The following is a 20,980-nucleotide window of genomic DNA, read 5'->3' on the forward strand; positions in this document are numbered from 1 at the left end:
GTTTGCGTCTCTCCCACCGGGGCCGATCCCAGTTGCCAGGGACCCGCAGCCGCTCGAGAAGTCAGTATCGGCCCCTGGGTAGCAAATGGCTTCTCGTCGGCAACGCAGCCCCTGCTCCGGCGCGTGGAGAAACGACCCGGCGAAGATGAAACGTCCCCTCCAGCCGGCTGGACGGATGGGACAGAAAGAATCCAATCCCCCCCGCCCCCCTCAATGGCCGGGTGGAAAAGCCGTCGTGGGAGCGAGCGCCCGGGCTGGCGTGGTGCCCGGGTGCCCGTCCCAGCCAGCAGAGCTGGCACGGCTGCCGCCACAGCGGACAAATACTGTTTAATTTCTTCGTGCAGGAGAACATCTGCCTGCGCGGGTTTTATGTGCCCCAGAACAGCCGGGCTCTTAACAGCCTCTCCGGCTGGCGGGCAGTGCCAGCTCCTGCCAGCCGTGCCCCTGGCTTTGGGACACCCGTGGGATCCGCAGCCAGCGCCCAGTGGACCCCAGACCTGCGCCCCAGGTTGGGAGGCTCCCGGCCACCTTCCAGCGGGGGGGTCCGGTGCCGCCCAGAGTCGCGCCAGGGACACAGCAGCATGGGCAGGCGGCTCCGGGGCCGAGGAACCAAGGGCCCCCGTGATGGGGATTCGGGCCCCCCCGGCCGGGAGAGCCACTGTCCCGCCGAGCTCGGGCCCTGCACGGACAGGGCAGCTGAGGGGGTCTTTGTGCCCATTTTACAGATGGGGAAGCCTGAGGCCTGGGGAGCTGGCCCCAGGGCCAGGGTGTTGGGGGCAGAGCTGGAAGCCACAGCCTCCCCCCGTCCCCCTCCGGGCCCTTCCCGGCTATTAGCCCTGCCACTTTGTGCCCAGGAGCCCCCCTCCCCGCCTGACAGGTGCTCTGGGATCTTGGGGGGCTGGGGGGACGCTACAGAAATGGAAGGAGACCCCCCACCCATTACATCCCGTTCCCTGTCACTGCAACAGCGGCTGCTGATCCATTAGCTAACCTCCTGTACCCCCATACCGCCCTGCACCCCCACCCCCATCCTGGGGCCATAGGGGGGCTGCCAAGATAACCCCCTGCACCCCCATATCCCCACCTCTCCCTCTGCACCACCATGCCCTCCAAAACACAGAGGGACCCATAACACCCCACCTTTCCCTCTGGGCCCCCCACCCCAGGGGGCACTGAGGAGGAGGACCCCCCCCTGCTCCGTGTGGGGCGGGCTCCCCGATAACAGATTGGCCGGGAGCAGGTAATCCTCGCCCGGCGACACTTGCACATGAAACAAATTATCCCCCAGACGCCAGAGCCTTGATTGTCTCTGCCAGCGACAATTCCTCACCACGGGCTTTTAATCCCAGCCTCCGTCCTTCTTCCTCCCCCGGGGACGGGGACGGGGACGGGGACAGGGACGGGGGGGCAGACGTGTCCTCCCACCTGCTGTGAATAAACCATCACAGCCTGGAGGGGCTTTTGGTTGTTGGGGAGCTGGGGGGGCAGGGCTGGGATAACGGGGTTGTGGGTCGGTGGTGAGGGGTACCGGCAGAGCTCGGGGCCCAGGGCTGGGCTAGCAGGGGCTGCGGGTCGGGAGTGAGGGGCACCGGCAGAGCTCGGGGGGCAGGGCTGGGCTAGCAGGGGGCTGCGGGTCGGGAGTGAGGGGCACCGGCAGAGCTCGGGGGGCAGGGCTGGGCTAGCAGGGGGCTGCGGGTTGGGAGTGAGGGGCACTGGCAGAGCTGGAGGGGGCAGGGCTGGGCTATCGGGGGGCTGCGGGTTGGGAGTGAGGGGCACCGGCAGAGCTGGGCATGGGGGGGGGGATAGGGGCTGGGATAACGGGGCTGCGGGTCAGGAGTGAGGGGCACCGGCAGAGCTGGGGGGGCAGGGCTGGGCTTGCGGGGGGCTGTGGGCTGGGAGTGAGGGGCACCGGCAGAGCTGGGGGGGCAGGGCTGGGCTAGCGGGGGGCTGCGGGTCGGGAGTGAGGGGCACCGGCAGAGCTGGGGGGGCAGGGCTGGGCTAGCGGGGGGCTGCGGGTCGGGAGTGAGGGGCACCGGCAGAGCTGGGGGGGCAGGGCTGGGCTTGCGGGGGGCTGTGGGCTGGGAGTGAGGGGCACCGGCAGGGTGTTTGGGGAGCCTGGGACTGTAACAGACAAGGAGGTGGTAGTTTGCAAAGGGGAGAACAGGATTTGCACCTGGGGTGATGGGGGGGGGGGGAGTTGGTTCTACACTGACCCCCCCCAGGAGACATTGGGGGAGGGGATCACGTTCCCCTGCGATCCCCCCCTCATTTTTCATTCTGCCATCTGACCTCCGGCGCGGTGCGGGATCCCTTTTAATACCAATCCGGCCGTGCCGAGCGCGCGGGGACGGGAACTTTGAAATGCAATTTATGGTCTTGCCTGATAAGATCTTATAAAATTTCCCGGCCACACTCGAAATTACATTTCCATAGCACAGTCGAACTGATCTCCGTGAGTATATGACACTTGCCACTTTTATGGCTACATTTATTGCAATAATAAAGTGAAATGGTGGATGGGGGGGGTACGGGGGGGGGGGGGCTGGTGCTGGAACGCCTGGGTTGTTCCACAGTTTTCTGGCTGCGGGGAAAACTTTGCTTGCAAAGGACGAGCTGGACTGGTGCCTTTGCGTGCTCCCGGGGGTTGGGGGAGGGGAGCAGGGCAGCACCCCTCCCCCGCAGGTGAAACCCCTCACTCCCTTTCTGAGTCATGCCCAGGGAATTGGAAATCTCCCTGCTTTAGAGATAGGGGAAACTAAGGCACGGCTGGAGGGGGTGGGGCGCGGGAAGTGACTCGCAGAGGAAGGAGCAGAACCCAGGGCTCCTGACTCTCTGCCCCTGGCGCTCTAAGCACTAGACCCCACTGGAGAGAGAACCCAGGCGTCCTGGCTCCCCCTTCCCCCACCCCGCGAGGCCGCGTCTGGCTTTTCTCCGGGCGGTGCAGGGAGGGATCGACTCAGCCCAGCTCAAAGCCCTCAAGCAGGCTGGGAGGAGACGGGTCGCGCTCCAGCCGCCTTCGCACGCGGGATAATCACAAGTCTTAATAACCTGCCGGCACCGGGGACCTCACTCCCGACCTGCAGCCCCCTGCCAGCCTGGCCTGTCGGTGCCCCTCACTCCTGACCCACAGCCCCCTCCTAGCCCAGCCCTGGGCTCCCTCCCCCAGCTCTGCCAGTGCCCCTCACTCCCGACCCGCAGCCCCTGCTAGCCCAGCCCTGGGCTCCCTCCCCCAGCTCTGCCGGTGCCCCTCACTCCCGACCCGCAGCCCCTGCTAGCCCAGCCCTGGGCTCCCTCCCCCAGCTCTGCCGGTGCCCCTCACTCCCGACCCGCAGCCCCTGCTAGCCCAGCCCTGGGTCCCCCCAGCTCTGCCGGTGCCCCTCACTCCCGACCCGCAGCCCCCTGCTAGCCCCCCAGCTCTGCCGGTGCCCCTCACTCCCGACCCGCAGCCCTGAACTCCCGCCGGGGGGCTGCTGGCAGTTTTTCTGGTGCTGGCTCTGGGCTAAGATCTCTGTTTCTCAGACCCTACCCAGGGCTGACGAGCCGGGCTAGAACTCAGCACTGCCTGCTCCAGACGCACCAGCCCTGAGCTAAAGGAGAATCTCCATTAGCAGTGTAGGGACTGTGACACGTGATTCCAGCCAGCGGAGGCAGCGCTGTGACATCATAGGGGAGCCCCCACCCTCCTCCTGCCCTTTGAACCTCTGACATCACGTCCGTCCCCGTCCCCCCGGGGCTGGCTGTGATGTCATAGGGGAGGGGCTGTGAGCTCAGAGCGGGCAGGGGCAGGGCCACGGACCCTTGGGCAAAGAGCCCCCCAGCGAAGTGTTTGCTGCCCCTTGAAGCCTGGGCCGCCCCTGGGCCGGGGCCTGGAGCCTTTTGCCTCCCACTTGCAGTCCAGATCTGGGGGGCGGGGACCAGACCCGGGCACCTGTGTAAGCAGTTGTCAGTTCTCAGCCTAGAGGGGCGGGGCGCTGGGCTGGGAGTCAGGACTCCTGAGTTCTTTTCCTGGCTCCACCACGGACCTCTGCCAAGCCCCCCTGTGCCTCAGTTTCCCCTCCCACCCTTTGTCTGATCAGTCTGCGAGCTCCAGGGGGCGGGGACTGTCGTGGTCCCTGTGCAGCGCCTGGCGCCACGGGCCCCGATCTCCACTGGGGGCCTCCAGGTGCTACCCTCATCCACCCAGTATAATGGTCCCGCCCCACAAACAGCCGCCGTGGTGGAGAGGCTGCAGAGACCGAGCTGCTACCCCCGCCGAGGGCTCCCCCTGGGGCGTGTGCGGGGCCAGCCCCCCCAGCCCACAAGGAGATGCCCCCGTTCGCCGGGTGTCCCAGCCTGGCCTGGGCAATTGGCTGAATCCCCTTTAAATAACCCAGCCGAGGGGCCAGTTTAACCAGGGATCTGGGCTCTTCACCTCCCCCCTTCCCCATCTCCCGCGCCGCTGGAGGGGACGGTTTTAATGCGTCGCCTCTGAGAGTGAGATTCAATTTCATCTTGGCCTCGTCAGGCTCCCCCCCCCCCCCGGTAACATCCCTGCTTGGCTCGGTGCGGCCCTTCGTTCGGGGGTTCACGAGCCGCCTGGTCCTGGCCTCCCCCCTTCAGTTCCTCGTCCGCATCCCGCTCCTGGGGGGGGGGGATTTCTCTCCCCGAGCCCCGAAGCGGGCCCCCCCCCCCCCCCCGCAGCCGAGCGAGAGCAAAGGGAAGGCAGGAGACGCACGTCAGGGAGAAAGAACCAAAAGGGAAAGACAAAACCCCGGGCCATGAAATATTTATTAGCCGGGCGCGTTAATAAAACAGCCGCGCTGGCGGCGTGGTTAGCGGGCTCCGGCAGGGCGGGGAAGGGAGGCGGGCGCTTGGGGTGCCGGCGTTTCCGCGGCTGGCAGGGCGGGGGGTGGCAGGGAGGCGGGCGGCCCGGTTGGACGTCCGCGGGCGGCCTGCTGGGGGTGGGGGCGCGGCTGGTACAGCTCCGCTACTGCTGCCAGCCGAGGGAGTCACTCCTCATGCCAAGTGGTGGAGGGCGGCCGGGCTGGGGCAGCTCCCCACTGAGTAGGTGGCACCAGTGGGAGGGGGCAAGTCTGACCCCCTGACCCGACCCACGGCATCTTAGTAAATGGGGCAGGGGCCTGGACTAGCAGGTCCTGGGTGATGCTGGTGCCCCCTAAAGGGGAAAGGCCCCCTGCCCCATTCCCAGCCCCCCAAGCCAGCCAGCCCCCTGCCCTGGGGGCAGAGTGGAGCTGGTGCCCCCTAGAGGGGAAAGGCCCTGTGTCCGTTCCCCGACTCCCGTCTGTACCCTGTGTGGCGCAGACATTGGCGTGGGGGGGACGAAATTGCATCGGTCGATTTGCCTCTTGCAGCCAGAGACCCGTTGCTGGGGCCACGGGGAGCTGGAGCCGAGTTCCCCTCCCAGCCTGGGATCCGGGGCCGGCGCCGGCAGCTGGCAGAGGAGCAGTGAGCGGAGAGGAGGCGGCAGAACTGGCACGTGCCAGCGTCCGCGGGGGGCACCGAACAGCCGGCCTGCGCCTCGGCCACGGGCTGCGTCTTTCAAACGCCTTTGAGCTCAGCGTGGGCGCGAGGGGCCTGGACAGGCGGGGGGCAGCGGGATCCTGGGGGTTGGGCTCTCGTCAGCCGGCCTCCGTGGGACCTCTGGGGGTGGGGGGGGATCGTTACACCCCAGTGATGGGGGCTGGCCCCCATCTCTGCCCCCCATCTGCTCTGCCCCCCCATCTCTGCCCCTGTTCTCTGCCCCCATCTGCCCGGCACCCCCCAGCCTCCCATTCCTGCCCCGCTTTCCCCCCCCCCCCCAACTCTCGACCTTCAGCCGTCTGGCTAGCTCCACTGGGCTCCATTTCTTCCAAGCTCCTTGAGCCGTCCCTGGCAGCGTGGGCGGGGAGGGGCAGGTCCCTGGCAGCAGGGGGGGGGAATAGTCTCTGGCAGCCGGGGGGGGGGGGGGGGGTTGGTCCCTGGCAGCGCGGGAAGGGGGGCTGGTCCATGGCGGCATGGGGGGGACGGGGACGGTCCCTGCCAGCACGGGGAGGGGGGCTGGTCCCTGGCGGCACGGGGGGGGGAGGTCCCTGGCAGCGCGGGGGGGCTGCCAGATAATTAATGATGGACTCCTTCGTCTCCCTTCCTCAGCCTCCCACCTGCCCCGGCACTGTCACTGCCGGCAGGGGCTGCAGGGTCGGGGCCAAGGCACGCCCCCCCCCCCGCAGGTGTCACGTCTCTGGCAATGAGGGGGGGGGGGCTAATTAGCTATCCCCTCCCCCAGCCGACACTCCGTTTCCGCAGCGCTGCCGGACCAGGGCCAGCAGCTTCGGCTTCCCCCCCGGCACCGAGGGGCCCCCGTGGGACGGGGAATGGGGGGCTTGGCAGCATCTCTGGCCTGGATTAGTATCTTCTGTCACAATTCCTGTGTCCCCCCCCAGCCCTGCCGGTGCCCCTCACTCCCGACCCGCAGCCCAGACTCCTCTAAACCCTGGCGCGGCACAGTCCCCTTCCCAGGGCCTGTCACTCACCAGCCCCCCCCCCCCCCCGCCCCCGTCTCAGCCCTGCACTTGTCAGGGACTGACGGATGCACCTGGCGGCTCGTTGTCCGGCTCCGCGCTCCCCCCGGCCGAGATTAATGGGACCTGTCACCGGCCCTTGTTTGCTGCTCACCTCTGGAAACCCCTGGCCTGCCCGGGTCTGTGCGGGGGGGGGGCCCTGGGGAGTGTTGCTCACAAATGCCAATTAATCTCCGCGTGCTAACGAAGGCAGGGCCAGCTGAGACGGGACCCCCGGCAGCTGCAGAATCTCCCGCCCACCCCCGTGGCCCAGTTGGCCTGGCTGGGGCTGTCCCCCCCCCCCACCTAATACACAAGTCAAACTGGACCTATGAATGCTGCTCTCCCCTCCTCCAGCTCCATCAGGCCTTTGAATGACAGGGTTTGTGTCCCCCCCCATAGCCCCAGGGGCTCTGTGTGCCCCCCCGGGAGTCCCCCTCACTCCAGCCAGGGACTGTGGGGTGTTTAAGCTCCAGGCTGTTGCCCCCAGGTATTTGCAGAGTGGGGGCCCCCCCACCCCCGCACTGCCCCCCCCCCGATCGATGGTGCTGGCAGGCTGCCAAACCTTCACTGCTTTGGGATTCCTGGTGCCGGCGAGGGGGGGCTGATCTGGGAGCTGGCAAAGCTGCAGGGAGAGACGCCAGCGCTGGGAACTGGGGCGGGGAGGGGGGGTCCCAGACATCTGGAAAGGGGGCAACGTCCCAGCGCCCCAGAGATCAGATCAAACTCGACACCTTCCTGAAATGACTGCCCCTCACTGCCGACCCGCAGCCCCCTCTTATCCCAGCCCCTATCTCTTGCCCCCCCAAGTTCTGCCAGTGCCCCTCACTGCCAACCTGCAGCCCCCTCTTATCCCAGCCCCTATCTCTCGCCCCCCCAAGCTCTGCCGGTGCCCCTCACTCCCGACCCGCAGCCCCCTCTTATCCCAGCCCCTCTCTCTCCCCCCCAGCTCTGCCAGTGCCCCTCACTGCCAACCTGCAGCCCCCTCTTATCCCAGCCCCTATCTCTTGCCCCCCCAAGTTCTGCCAGTGCCCCTCACTCCCGACCCGCAGCCCCCTCTTATCCCAGCCCCTATCTCTCGCCCCCCCAAGTTCTGCCAGTGCCCCTCACTGCCAACCCGCAGCCCCCTCTTGTCCCAGGCCCTAACCCCCCCAGCTCTGCCGGTGCCCCTCACTGCCAACCCGCAGCCCCCTCTTGTCCCAGGCCCTATATCTCCCCCCCCCCCCCAAGCTCTGCCGGTGCCCCTCACTGCCGACCCGCAGCCCCCTCTTGTCCCAGCCCCTCTCTCTCCCCCCCCCAGCTCTGCCAGTGCCCCTCACTGCCGACCCGCAGCCGGGGGATGAGTCCTGGGGGCCCACGGATAGCCAGCCCCGCAGAAGGTGCAGCTCGGGCCGGGGGGGCGATCACGGGCAGCGTCTGAGCTGGGCTCATTTCCTGGTAATTTCCTGCACCACACAGGTGGCTGCCCCCTCCCCCGGCAGGATTCGACGGGACGGGGGGGTCCCAATCCATATGCATGAGCTGCAGGATTAATAACCGCGGGCAGGCGCTGGGCTGGGCGGCAGATGGGAGATAACGGGGCGGGGGGGGGGTGATTGACATGACTGCCGTCGTTCCCTCCCCCGAGGTCTCACTCCCTCCTGGGGGGCCCCCCCCTTGTCTCCCCACCTCCCGCCCGCGCTGTGGCTCCGGCTCCTGGCGGCTCAGACACCCGCCTTTGAAGCTGCATTGAAATATAGATAAGGCTGATCGTGTTCAGAGAAAGAGATTGGGGGGGGAAGGGAGGCAGGCGGCTGGGTGGGGGGTTTGAAGGGCCGGCCCAGGTGTGGTGGTGGGGGGGACCTGGATCAGACCCAGCTCCCCAAGAGGGGCAGGGCCCTGTGTCCCATTCCCCATCCCAGGCTATGGGCCAAGCCGCGAATTGTCCCATAAGGGGGGGGGCCGTCGGAGACCCCGGAGAATGGTAGCACCTCTGGGGGCTGCTCGGATTCCCCCCCCAGGGGCAGGCTGGGTGAGGACCCATCGCGTCCCATCAGACCTCCGGGCACGGCCAGGTGGGAACGGTTCGCCCTGCGCCCCCGAGGGGCCACCTGCTGGGAAGGCCACTGGCTCTTCCAGGTGCCAGCCCCCCCCCCCCCCCACGCTGCCAGGTGTTGTGCCAGGCTCTCACCACGCTGCTTCATCCCCCCCTTGGCACCCAGAGCCAGCCCCCGCCTGCCTCCCCGCCCGGGAGCAGCTGAGACGCCGCACGTCAGCCGAGCTGAGCTCAGCAAGCCCGGCACCGGGGGATCAGCCGGCGTCCCCGACAGCTAACCCCGCGGCCGGGGACTTGGATTTCACAGCAGCTGCCGCGAAAGCAGAAAGGAACAGGAGCCGTTCCAGGGCGTCCCCGTCCGGCCCCCCCGCTTGGCTGGGGGTGCTGCCCTGAGTACTTAGGCAGAGACGACCACAGCACGCGACTCCAGGCCCCTCTGTGCTGCTCCGGCCTTACCCCGCACCTCCTCCACCCCGCATTCAAAGGGGCCGCGGGGAGCAGCACATCAGTTAGAGCAGCCCCGAGGCTGCTCTAATTGGTGCCGGGGACTGAGCAGGGCCTAGATCGCAGAGAGTGTAAACGTGGCTTGAAACCCCCCCCCGTCCCCCCCCAGCCAGGGACAGGAACGGGGTAGCCGAGGGCCAGGCCAATTAGCCCCCACACCACCACCCCCAGCTGCTGGGCTTAAAACCCCCTGGGAGCTGGACTGAGACCTGACAAACTCATTCCGCCTGTGTCACTAGCCTTGCCCCGGGCCAGAGTGCGTTAGTTTCCTGGGACGGCCTGGTCCTCAACCCACACACTGCCCCCCCACCCCCAGATCTTTCCACACCGGCTCCTCAGCCCCCCGAACTGCCCCCCCCCCCACGTTGTTTGCCTGGGAAACCAGGTCGGCTGGAGCTGAGCATAAAAACCTGCCAGGCGGCAGCGCCGGGAAGTGACAGTGATTGACGAGGCTGGGCCGAGCCGTGATCAAAAGCCACCGGAGCGCAGCTGAGACACGCCGGGTGGAGACCAGCCGCAGGGGGGGGGCGGGGGGGTGATAAATGGAGAGACAGCTCTGAGAAACGGCAGCCCGTGCGGGCCGGGATGGGGGGATAAGTAGGTAGAGTTGAGGGATGGGGAGGGATAAATCCAGCAGCCGGCGCAAAGGTGGCGGATGAGCAGGGTGCATCTTAGCCGTGTCCGAGACGGGGCCTGATCTCGCAGGCGAATGGAGACCGGAAGCTCTTTGGGGCAGGGATGCGTGTCCGGTACCTGGCACGATCCCTTCCTGGCACCTTCTAGGGGACACGCTGCAATGCACGTACCGACAGCCCCCTTCACTTCCTGTCCCAAACCGCCTGGGCGTTTGCTCTTAGCCAGCGGCCGTGTTCCACCCCAGAGGTGGCTGCATTTCGGCTGGATACGGCTCGTATGTTATCCCTTTCAGCCGCCGTTCGGTGGGGCTGCAGGAACTTAGAAATGGCCCCTATTAACCACAGGAGAATAGTCCTGATTCCCAGCCTCCCCCTCCCACCCATTAGCCCCTTCTCGGAACCCAGGTGTGCGCCAGGACTCCTGGGTTCCAGTCCCAGCCCTGGAAGGGAGGACTGGAGTCGAGGGATGGCAGCAGGGTAGAAGGGGGAGGTGGTGTGTGTGTCAGGACTCCTGGGTTCTATTCCTGCCTCTACCAAAGCTTCGCCTGGGGGAAATTCCCCACTAGCTGTGTGCCTCAGTTTCCCTGGGGAGTGGTACACCCCAGCCCGCCGGGAGCGTGTGTGTGTGTGTGTGTGTGTGTGTGTGTGTGTGTGTGGGGAGGTAATGAATGTTTGCATGGTGTCCGGAGTCCCTGGGACGAGCCGCCTCCCGGGGAAGGTGGGGGCTCATCGCGGGAGGGGCTCTCCAGTGGCAGTTTGTTCCCGGGGCCCCCGGGCCGGGTTTTCAGTCCAGTCCCCGGTTTAAGGGTGGGGGAGGCCGCGGCCCAACTCTGCCACCTCAGCAGACGCTGTGGGCGTGGTGCGTTCCAGCGGCCCTGCCCGGCTCTCCCCGCGCACCCTTCCGCCGGGGGCAGGATCCGTTGGGCCCTGTCATTTCGGCGGCAGATCAGAGTCTCTGTAGAATATAATTCGGCTTCCCGGGCAGGCGGCGCTGGGCTCCCCCGCCCCCTCCTGCCCTCCCACCTGCATTTTAATGGGGCGGGAACGTGCCAGCACAGGTGCTAACAAACCTGCCAGCGTGGGTGCCAAGGAGCTGCCAGGTGCCCGTTTCATTTAGTTAGAAACTGCCTGAAAACTTTCCTGCAGAGCTGGTGCCCAGGGTCAGCTGGGCACAGTGCCCCGAGGGACAGGCACGTGGGAACATGTCGCTGCTCTGGGGGCAGGAAACCTTGGGGAGGGAGGCAGGAACCAGCGGGGCTCACAACCGAATCGGCCCGAGCCGGAGCTGGGTCAGTGCCCGGGGCCTTGCCCCAGGCGTGGGCTTGGCCTGGAAATCCCCAGGGCCGCCTTGGCCCAGGCTGGTAAATTGCCTGTTGCGTTTAGTCATCGCCTTGCGGAAGTTTAATGAGGCTCCCTGCCTGCTCCCTGTACCTGTGAATGACACCCACGGCAGCCTGTCTCCAGCGCGTCCCCACCTGCCGCTCAGCCGCGTGTGTGTGTGTGTGTGACAGCGGGCATGTGTGTTCGTGTGTATGTACTTGGGTGAGAGCATGCGTGTGTGTGTGCACGGGCGGGCGTGTTCATGTGTGTGTGTTTGGGTGAGAGCATGCGTGTGTGTGTGCACGGGCGGGTGTGTTCACTTGTGTGTGTTTGGGTGAGAGCGAGCGTGTGTGAGTGTGCACGGGCGGGCCGGCGTGTGCATGTTCATGTGACCTCCATGAGCTTTGGAGTCTGCGTTTAGGTGCTATTGTAAAACCAGCCGTAGCCACGCCTCGGGGCAGCCAGAGCTCCCTTCCCGTTGGGGCCGCAGAGCCTTCATGCCGGTTCTGGTGCTACCGGGCCCAGTTCCAAGGGACCTTCCTGGGCTTGGCACTGAGCCGGGCTGACTCGGGGAGTTTGGCAGGGTTTGGGGGAGCAGGGCTGTGCTGGGGAGCGAGGCACAGAGGGTCAGGGGCAGGGCTGGGGGCACAGGAACTTGGGCACAGGGGTTGGAGGGCAGGGCTGTGATGGGGGGCAGGGGGTGGGGGCAGGGCTGTGGGCACAGGGGTTGGGGGCAGGGCTGTGATGGGGGCAGGACTGTGGGGGCAGGGCTGGGGTGTCGCGGAGTGTGGGGGAGTCAGGGCCCTGCACCCCTCTTCCTGAGATTCACTGCGACTCTCAACCAGCCAGTAAAGCAGAAGGTTTATTTAAGGACAGGAACACAGTCTCAAGCAGAGCGTGTAGGTACGACCAGACCCCCTCAATTAGGTCCCTCTGGGAGGTTCAGGGAGCTTAGACCCCAGCTTGGGGTTCCCTGCGTTGCACCACCCAGCCCCAACTGAAACCAAACCAAAACTCCTCCAGCAGCTCCTCTCTTCCCCCTCCCCCCAGCTCCTCCTCTCCTTTGTTCAGTCTCCCGGGCAGAAGGTGTTAATTCTCCCCACCCCCGTTCCTGGCTCAGGTTACAGCTCAGGTAGCTTCCTTCAAGGGAAGTCCCACATCCCCACTGCAATCCCCCTGCAACATTCCCCGGTCAAATCTGCCCTGTTCCCTGCTCCGTCACATCTCTCCCCCCTTCGAGACTGAACTGAGCGGGGTCACTCTGACCAGTGACCTGGGGAAGTTGAGGGCTCCCTCTCCGGGACAATGCGTCCGCTATCAGGTTGTCACGTCCCTTCCCATGGACCACGTCCATGTCGTAATCCTGCAGGAGCAGGCTCCATCTCAGGAGCTTGGCGTTGGCTCCTTTCATCTGGTGCAGCCAGGTCAGGGGAGAGTGGTCGGTGTGCACGGTGAAGTGACGCCCAAAGAGATATGGCTCTAGTTTCTTGAGGGCCCACACCATGGCCAGGCATTCCTTCTCGATGGCCGCGTAGTTCTGCTCCAGGGGTAGCAACTTCCTGCTCAGGTACACGATGGGGTGTCTCTCCCCCTTTTCATCCTCCTGCATTAACACCGCCCCCAGTCCTGTGTCTGAGGCGTCGGTGAACACCATAAAGGGCTTGTCAAAGTCTAGGTTTGCCAGAACTGGGCCACTGACCAGAGCCTCCTTCAGCGCCCGGAGAGCCTCCTGGCACTCCTCGGTCCAGACCACTTTGTCTGGCTTCCCCTTCTTGCACAGCTCAGTGATGGGGGCGGCTATGGCGCTAAAGTGGGCCACGAACCTCCGATAGTACCCTGCCATCCCAATAAAGGCTTGGACCTGCTTTTTGGTTTGAGGAGCGGGCCAGTCTCTGATCACCTCCACTTTGGCTGGTTCCGGCTTTAGGCAGCCGCTTCCCACCCGGTGGCCTAGGTAGGATACCTCAGCCATCCCCACCTTGCACTTCTCCGGTTTTACGGTCAGCCCAGCCTTCTGGAGTCGGTCCAGCACTTGTCTAACCTGGGACGTGTGGTCCTCCCAGGTCTGGCTAAAGACACAGATGTCATCGATATACGCCACGGCAAAACTCTCCATCTCCCTCAGTAGCTGATCCACCAGGCGCTGGAAGGTGGCCGGCGCTCCCTTGAGGCCGAAGGGCAGGGTCAGGAACTCATAGAGCCCCAGAGGGGTGATAAAGGCCGATTTCAGCCTGGCATCTGCATCCAGCGGCACTTGCCAATAGCCCTTTGTAAGATCCATGGTGGTAAGGTACCGAGCAACTCCCAGCTTGTCTAGGAGCTCGTCAGGCCTGGGCATGGGGTAGGCATCGGCTACAGTGATGGCATTGAGCTTCCGATAGTCCACACAGAACCGGATCGACCCGTCCTTTTTGGGGACCAGCACCACCGGTGAGGCCCAAGGGCTGGAAGACGGCTGGATCACCCCCAAAGCCAGCATGTCATTGACCTCTCTTTCCAGGTCCTGAGCAGTTTTCCCTGTGACTCGGAAAGGGGAGCATTTTATAGGCGGGTGCGATCCTGTCTGCACCCGGTGGACAGTCAGATTAGTGCGTCCAGGCTGGTTGGAAAACAGCTGTTGGTACAGATGCAGCACCCCTCCGATCTCAGCTTGCTGGGCAGGGGTTAGCCGATCAGAGAGGGGAATTGCTTCCAGGGGGAAGCCAGCTCTTGTCCCAGGGAATAGATCTACTAAAGGGTCATCTCCCTGCCCCTCCCAATGTCCACACACGGCCAACACCACATTCCCCCTGTCATAATATGGCTTCATCATATTCACATGGTACACCCGGTGGTGGTGTGCCCGGTTCGACTGCTCCACCACATAGTTTACCTCGTTTAGTTGCTTGACAACCTTGAAGGGCCCTTCCCAGGCGGCCTGGAGTTTGTTTTTCCTCACGGGGATGAGGACCATCACCTGATCCCCAGTGGCGAAGGCGCGGGCCCGTGCTGTGCGGTCATACCAGACCTTCTGCTTCCTCTGGGCTCTGGCCAGATTCTCCCTGGCCAGGCCCATGAGCTCGGCAAGTCGTTCCCGGAAGGTCAGGACATACTCCACCACCGACTCTCCATCAGGAGTGGCCTTCCCCTCCCATTCGTCTCTCATCAGGTCCAGGGGCCCCCTTACCCGCCTTCCATATAACAGTTCGAAAGGCGAAAACCCGGTAGACTCCTGGGGTACCTCCCTGTACGCAAACAGCAGGTGAGGTAAGTACTTGTCCCAGTCCTGCGGGTGCTGATTCATAAATGTTTTCAGCATCATTTTTAGCGTCCCATTGAACCTCTCCACCAGCCCGTTGGATTGGGGGTGATATGCTGAGGCCCAGTTGTGCCGGACCCCACATCTCTCCCACAAGCACCGGAGTAGGGCCGACATGAAGTTGGACCCTTGGTCCGTCAAGACTTCCTTGGGGAACCCCACTCGGCTGAAAATGGTCAGCAGCGCATCTGCCACAGTGTCTGCTTCGATGGACGATAAGGGCACTGCCTCGGGGTAGCGGGTGGCGAAATCTACCACCACCAGGATGTATTTCTTCCCAGACCGGGTCGTCTTGCTGAGAGGTCCCACTATGTCCATGGCCACCTTCTGGAAAGGCTCCTCTATGATGGGCAAAGGTCTCAACGCTGCTTTCCCCTTGTCCCGGGCCTTCCCCACCCTCTGGCAGGGGTCACAGGATCGGCAGCACTGCCGGACGTTGGTGAAGACCCCGGGCCAGTAAAAGTTCTGTAGCAGCCTCTGCCTGGTGCGCCGGATCCCCTGGTGCGAGAGGGATGTCATGGGCCAGGTACAGTAGCTTGTGGCGAAACTTCTGGGGAACCACCAGCTGCCTCCTGATCCCCCACGACTCCACTTCCCCCGGGGGAGCCCACTCTCGGTACAGGAACCCCTTCTCCCACAGGAACCTCTCCTTGCATCCTCTCCTCATGGTCTGTACCACACTGAGGTCAGCCAGGCCCCTTAGCTTCCGCAGGGAGGGGTCCTTCTGCAACTCGGCCTGGAACTCGGCGGCTGGGGAAGGGATGGGGACCTGCTCCCTCTCGTCGGCTGGGTCGGAAGCCCCAGCCACCCCGAGCCTTGTCCTTGGGTGTTCCCTCCCCACCCGGGTAGGGTTCGGTGCCTCCGGTGTGACATCCTTCCCAAGGTCAGGGCATAGTGCCTGTGACGGGTTGGATCACAGAAACCCCCTTGGGAGCTGCCACCTGATGTGCAAAGACTACCCCTGCTTCTGTTTTCCCTGCCAGCTCAGGACTCCAGCACCCTGTCTTGCTGAGCCAGACACTCCTGTCTGGCTCCAGACACAGACCCAGGGTCTGAATCACTTGTCCCAAAGCTGCAAGTTTACCTGAAAACAGCTCACAGTAGTGTGCTTGTCTTTAGCACTCAGATGCCCAACTACCAGTGGGGTCTAAACCCAGATAAATCTGTTTTACCCTGTATAAAGCTTATGCAGGGCAAACTCATAAATTGTTCACCCTCTATAACACTGATAGAGAGATATGCACAGTTGTTTGCTCCCCCAGGTATTAATACATACTCTGAGTGAATTACTAAATAGAAAGTGATTTTATTAAATACAGACAGTAGGATTTAAGTGGTTCAAAGTAGTAACAGACAGAACAAAGTAAGTCACCAAGCAAAATAAAATAAAATGCGCAAATCTATGCCTAATCAAACTGAATACAGATAATCTCACCCTCAGAGATGCTTCAGTAAGTTTTTCTCAGACTGGACACCTTCCAGGCCTGGGCACAATTCTTTCCCCTGGTACAGCTCTTGTTGCAGCTCAGGTGATAGCTAGGGGATTCTTCATGATGGCTCCTCCCCCTCTCTCTTCTCTTCCCCCCTTTATATATCTTTTGCATAAGGCGGGAACTCTTTGTCTCTCTGGGTTTCCACCCCCCCTCACTGGAAAAGCACCAGGTTAAAGATGGATTCCAGTTCAGGTGACATGATCACATGTCACTGCAAGACTTCATTACTCACTTGCCAGCACACACATATACAGGAAGACTCACAGGTAAATACAGCCATCTGCAGACAATGGGAGTCATCAAGATTCCAAACCATCATTAATGGTCCACACTTTACACAATTACAATAGGCCCTCAGAGTTACATTTTATATTTCTAGTTTTAGATACAAGAGTGGTACATTTATACAAATCAGATGATCAAACTCAGTAGGTTATAAGCTTTGTAATGATACCTTACAAGAGACCTTTTGCATGAAGCACATCCCAGTTACGTTACATTCACTTATTACCGTATTTTCTCTAAAACTATCCCAGTTACATTATATTGACTTATTATCAAGTTTTTATAAAACCATATACACTGCACAACGTCACAGTGCCCCTCGCCGGCTCTGGCTACGGGTCACGACTAAGGCGGTCTGGGGGCTGCTTGGCCAGTCCTCTAGGTCCCCCCCCATCAACACCTCAGTGGGCAAATGGTGGTGCACTCCCACGTCCTTGGGGCCCTCCTTGGCCCCCCATTTCAGGTGTACCCTCGCTACGGGAACCTTGAATGGGGTCCCGCCCACCCCTGTCAGGGTCAGGAAGGTGTTGGGCACCACCCGATCTGGGGCCACCACCTCGGGCCGGGCCAGTGTCACCTCTGCGCCCGTGTCCCAGTATCCATAAACTTTCTTCCCATCCACCTCCAGGGGAACAAGGCACTCGCTCCGCAGGGACAGCCCCGCGCCAACCCTGTAAACGGAGAACTTTGAATCCGGAGCATCTGGCCCCCCAGAGAAGCTGGCCTGGGGCCCTTCTCTCTCTTGAGCAGTTGATAAGCTGCCAGCCCCTCTTGCGTGGGAAGCCTGCCCCTCGTCCGTCTGGGCCTCTACCAAGTTAACCCGGTGCGGGTTCGGTCTGCTCAGTCTGTCCTTGAGCTTGGGGCACTGGGCCCGAACGTGGCCTCTTCGGCCGCAGTAATAGCAGCTCAGGTCCCGTGGGTCCCCTCGAGCCGGTCGGTTGTCCCTGATGCTGGGCATTCCCCGTGGGAGGAGATTCCCCATATTCCCCCTTTGGGAGGTACCCGGGTGACTCTCTCTCTGCATCGCGGCGGGCCTGTTCCTTTGGGGCTCCTCCCTGCCACCCCCTGACCGGCTCTTTACAAACTCATTGGCCAGCCGCCCTGCGTGTCGCGGGTTCTCTGGCTTTCTGTCCACCAACCACAGCCTCAGGTCGGATGGGCACCGCTCATACAGTTGCTCCAGTACTAGCAGTTTAACCAGGTCCTCCTTCGTCTGGGCCCCATCAGCCCACTTGCTGGCGTATCTTTCCATGCGGACGGCTAGTTGCAGATATGAGATCTCAGGGGTTTTATCCTGACTCCGGAACCTTTCCCGGTACATCTCAGGAGTCAGCCCAAACTCTCGTAGCAGGGCCTTTTTGAATAGTTCGTAGTCCCCTTTCTCTGCCTCTCCCAGTTGGCGGTACAATGCCACGGCTTTGGGGTCCAGTAAGGGGGTAAGGACCCGGAGTCTGTCCGCGGGATCAACCCGGTGCAGCTCGCAGGCCGTCTCAAAGGCCTCCAGGAAGTCATCCATGTCCTCCCCTTCCTTGTATGGGGCCATGATGCACTTATCAAAGCTCCATGCAGTCCTGGGTCCTCCCTCACTCACCGCAGCCGGGGGTTCGCTGCCCCTCAGTCTCGCCAGTTCCAGTTCATGCTGTCTCTCTCTCTCATTCTCCTCCCGTTCATGCTGCCTCTGTTGTTCACGATCCTCCAGCTCTCTCAGTTTTAGCTCTTTCTCCCATTCCAGCCAATTCCGCTCCATGGATGCCGAACGTCGCCGGGAGGATCCTCTGCTGGCCGGCGAGCTTCGCCGGGAGGATCCCCTGCTGGCCGGGGGGGTCACGGCGCCCTCGGTATTTGCTGGGCTCCTCCCCACCCTTCCCCTAGGCATAGGAAGGAGGGGTCTCGGGAAGCCCTCAGCAGCCGGCTGACCACTCCCAGCTGGGACAGACACTGGTGCCTGCGCTGCATTTGCCAGGCTGCTTCCCTGAGACACAGGGATCAGTTCATTCGCGCGATCTCCCACCTCCAGCTGGGCAATGAGCTGTTCTTTGGTGAGCCTCCCAATGCGCAGCCCCCTCTGCTTGCACAGCTCCACCAGGTCGCTCTTAAGCCGCTTGGCATACATCTTCCTGCTGGCCACTCACCGGCCTGTGTGCTCACAGCTCCCCACAGTTCCCAGGGAGACCCCTAGTGTGCCAGCCTTTCTCGAGGTCACCGCCTCTCTGCCAGGGTCGAGCTGCAGACTCCTCCGCCCCTGGGACCACTCGCTGCGATCCCCCCGGGGGACCCTGTTACTGCAAAAGTCCTTCTCACTGGTCACGCACTCCCAGGGGTAATAACCGTCTCTCTCTCACTCTTCAGCACGCCTGGTCCCCGTCAATCCCCCTTCGTTTTACTGCTCCCCAGTCACTTACTGCAGGAAGCGCCGTCCACGGGGTGCAGTAGATCCCGCCGCTGCCACCAGTTGTCGCGGAGTGTGGGGGAGTCAGGGCCCTGCACCCCTCTTCCTGAGATTCACTGTGACTCTCAACCAGCCAGTAAAGCAGAAGGTTTATTTAAGGACAGGAACACAGTCTCAAGCAGAGCGTGTAGGTATGACCAGACCCCCGCAATTAGGTCCCTCTGGGAGGTTCAGGGAGCTTGGACCCCAGCTTGGGGTTCCCTGAGTTGCACCACCCAGCCCAAACTGAAACCAAACCAAAACTTCTCCTGCAGCTCCTCTCTTCCCCCTCCCCCCAGCTCCTCCTCTCCTTTGTTCAGTCTCCCGGGCAGAAGGTGTTAATTCTCCCCACCCCCGTTCCTGGCTCAGGTTACAGCTCAGGTAGCTTCCTTCAAGGGAAGTCCCACATCCCCACTGCAACCCCCCTGCAACATTCCCAGGTCAAATCTGCCCTGCTCCCTGCTCCGTCACATGGGGGCAGGGGGTGGGGACATGGCTGTGGGCACAGGGCTTGGGGCAGGGCTGTGATGGGGGCAAGGCTGTAGGCGCAGGGCTTGGGGCAGGGCTGTGATGGGGGCAGGGGGTGGGGGCAGGGCTGTGAGCACAGGAGTTGGGGGGCAGGGCTGTGGGTACAGGGCTTGGGGCAGGGCTGTGATGGGCAGGGGGTGGGGGCAGGGCTGTGGGCACAGGAGTTGGGGGCAAGGGCTGTGATGGGGCAGGGGGTGGGGGCAGGGCTGTGGGCACAGGGGTTGGGGGCAGGGCTGTGATGGGGGGCAGGGCTGTGCTGACTCACTGCCCCCCTCTCTCTCTCTCTCTCTCTCTCTCTCTGCTCCCCACAGGTGGTCTGCGTGGAGGGCCACATGACCAAAACCCTGGGCTACCTAGAGCTGGGCACTTCAGGGCTCCTCAAGACCCTCCCGTCCGGCGCCTTGAAGCCTCCGCCCCTGCCCCCGGCCCGGCTGTTCTCCGGGGAGCCCTCGAAGGCCAAGGCCGGCGCCCTGAGCCCCTGGGCCTGGCCTAGGAACCAGACGGGTGCCGAGCCCCCGGGCCAGCGGGTCCAGCGCAAGCCCTCGCTCAAGACGGGCCGGGCCCGGAAGATCTTCGGCTGGGGCGACTTCTACTTCAACATCAAGACGCTCAAGTTTAGCCTGCTGGTGACGGGCAAGATCGTGGACCACGTCAACGGCACCTTCAGCGTCTACTTCCGGCACAACTCCTCCAGCCTAGGCAACGTCTCCGTCAGCATCGTGCCCCCGGGCAAGGTGGTGGAGTTCGACGTGCTGGGGCCCCCGCCGGCCTCCGAGCTCCAGCAGGCCACCCTGCCCGAGGCCAAGGAGTCCAGGGCCTTCAACTGCCACGTGGAGTACGAGAAGACCAACCGGGCCCGGAAGAACAAGCCCTGCCTCTACGACCCGGCCAAGGTGTGCTTCACCGAGCACACCCAGAGCCACGCCGCCTGGCTGTGCGCCAAGCCCTTCAAAGTCATCTGCATCTTCGTCTCCTTCTGCAGCTTTGACTACAAGCTGGTGCAGAAGGTCTGCCCCGATTACAACTTCCAGCACGACCGCCCCTACTTCGGCTGAACCCCCTCCCGCCCCCACCCCCCAAATAAAAACCCAGCTCGCACAGCTGCCGGGGGCGGGGAAGGACCCTGCCTCGCCCTGGTGGGGCCGGAGGATGGGCTTCTCCAAGCCGCGCGGAAAGAGGGGGTGCCGTGGAAGCGGGCGCGGGGGACGCTGTGGCGAGCCCCTTTGGGGACCTGGGGACCGGACGCTTTGCTCCATCAGCTACGGGCCTGCGGAACCACCCGGGACCCGGCCAGGCTGGGCGGACGCAGCCAGATCCCCTCGAACCGTGGTGGCAGGATGGGCGCGGGGACAAGCGAGCAACGGAGCCGGTCGCCCCCATCCCTGCGGGGAAATGGGGGGACGAGGGCCAGGGGCTGCACAGGACCAGCGAGTGACACGTGCCCAGGGGTTCAAATTGGGGTGTGTGTGTGTAAATGTATCCGTGATATCGGGGGGGTGCGTGTGCGGATTGAGGGCTCGGGGCCCAGCGCAGACGGGTACCTTTGCCAGCCATCGCCTGGGGCGAGCCAACCCACGCTGCAGGCTCCTCCTGGGGGGCTCGGGGGCTGGGGCTGTGGTGAGAGCTGCCCGCTGCCGGCCCTGTGTCCCCCCCTTCACCCGGCTGTGCCATCCCCCCCACGGGCAGCGATCTGTGTGACCAGGCAGGCGCCGACCCCGGGGATGACGGGACGATGCCCAGCGCTGCACCCCTCAGTCCAACCTGGCTGCAGGGGGTGCCCCTTTCCCGTCGCTCCCCTGGAGCCGTGCCCACCCTGCCCGCTTCGGCTGCAGAATGACACACACACGGGAGGGAGCCCATTATTCGGGAGGGGACCAGGGCCTTCCCCCATTTCTTTCTCCCCCATGTGCCCCCTGCC

The 20,980-nt window shown here is 63.5% G+C and overlaps 1 protein-coding gene across 1 annotated transcript in view; it reads left to right on the plus strand.

Annotated features, from left to right (window-relative positions):
* The window catches only part of NXPH4 (neurexophilin 4), a 32,264-nt gene extending 12,115 nt beyond the window's left edge, over positions 1–20,149 (plus strand). The window contains exon 2 of the mRNA XM_065575975.1: positions 19,374–20,149. Within this exon, the coding sequence (XP_065432047.1) occupies positions 19,374–20,117 (744 nt within the window). The 3' untranslated portion in view covers positions 20,118–20,149. The remainder of the gene's footprint in view (positions 1–19,373) is intronic.
* Positions 20,150–20,980: the final 831 nt, after the last annotated feature.

Source organism: Chrysemys picta, chromosome 22 (assembly GCF_011386835.1).
Source record: "Chrysemys picta bellii isolate R12L10 chromosome 22, ASM1138683v2, whole genome shotgun sequence".
NCBI classification, from domain to species: Eukaryota; Metazoa; Chordata; order Testudines; family Emydidae; genus Chrysemys; species Chrysemys picta.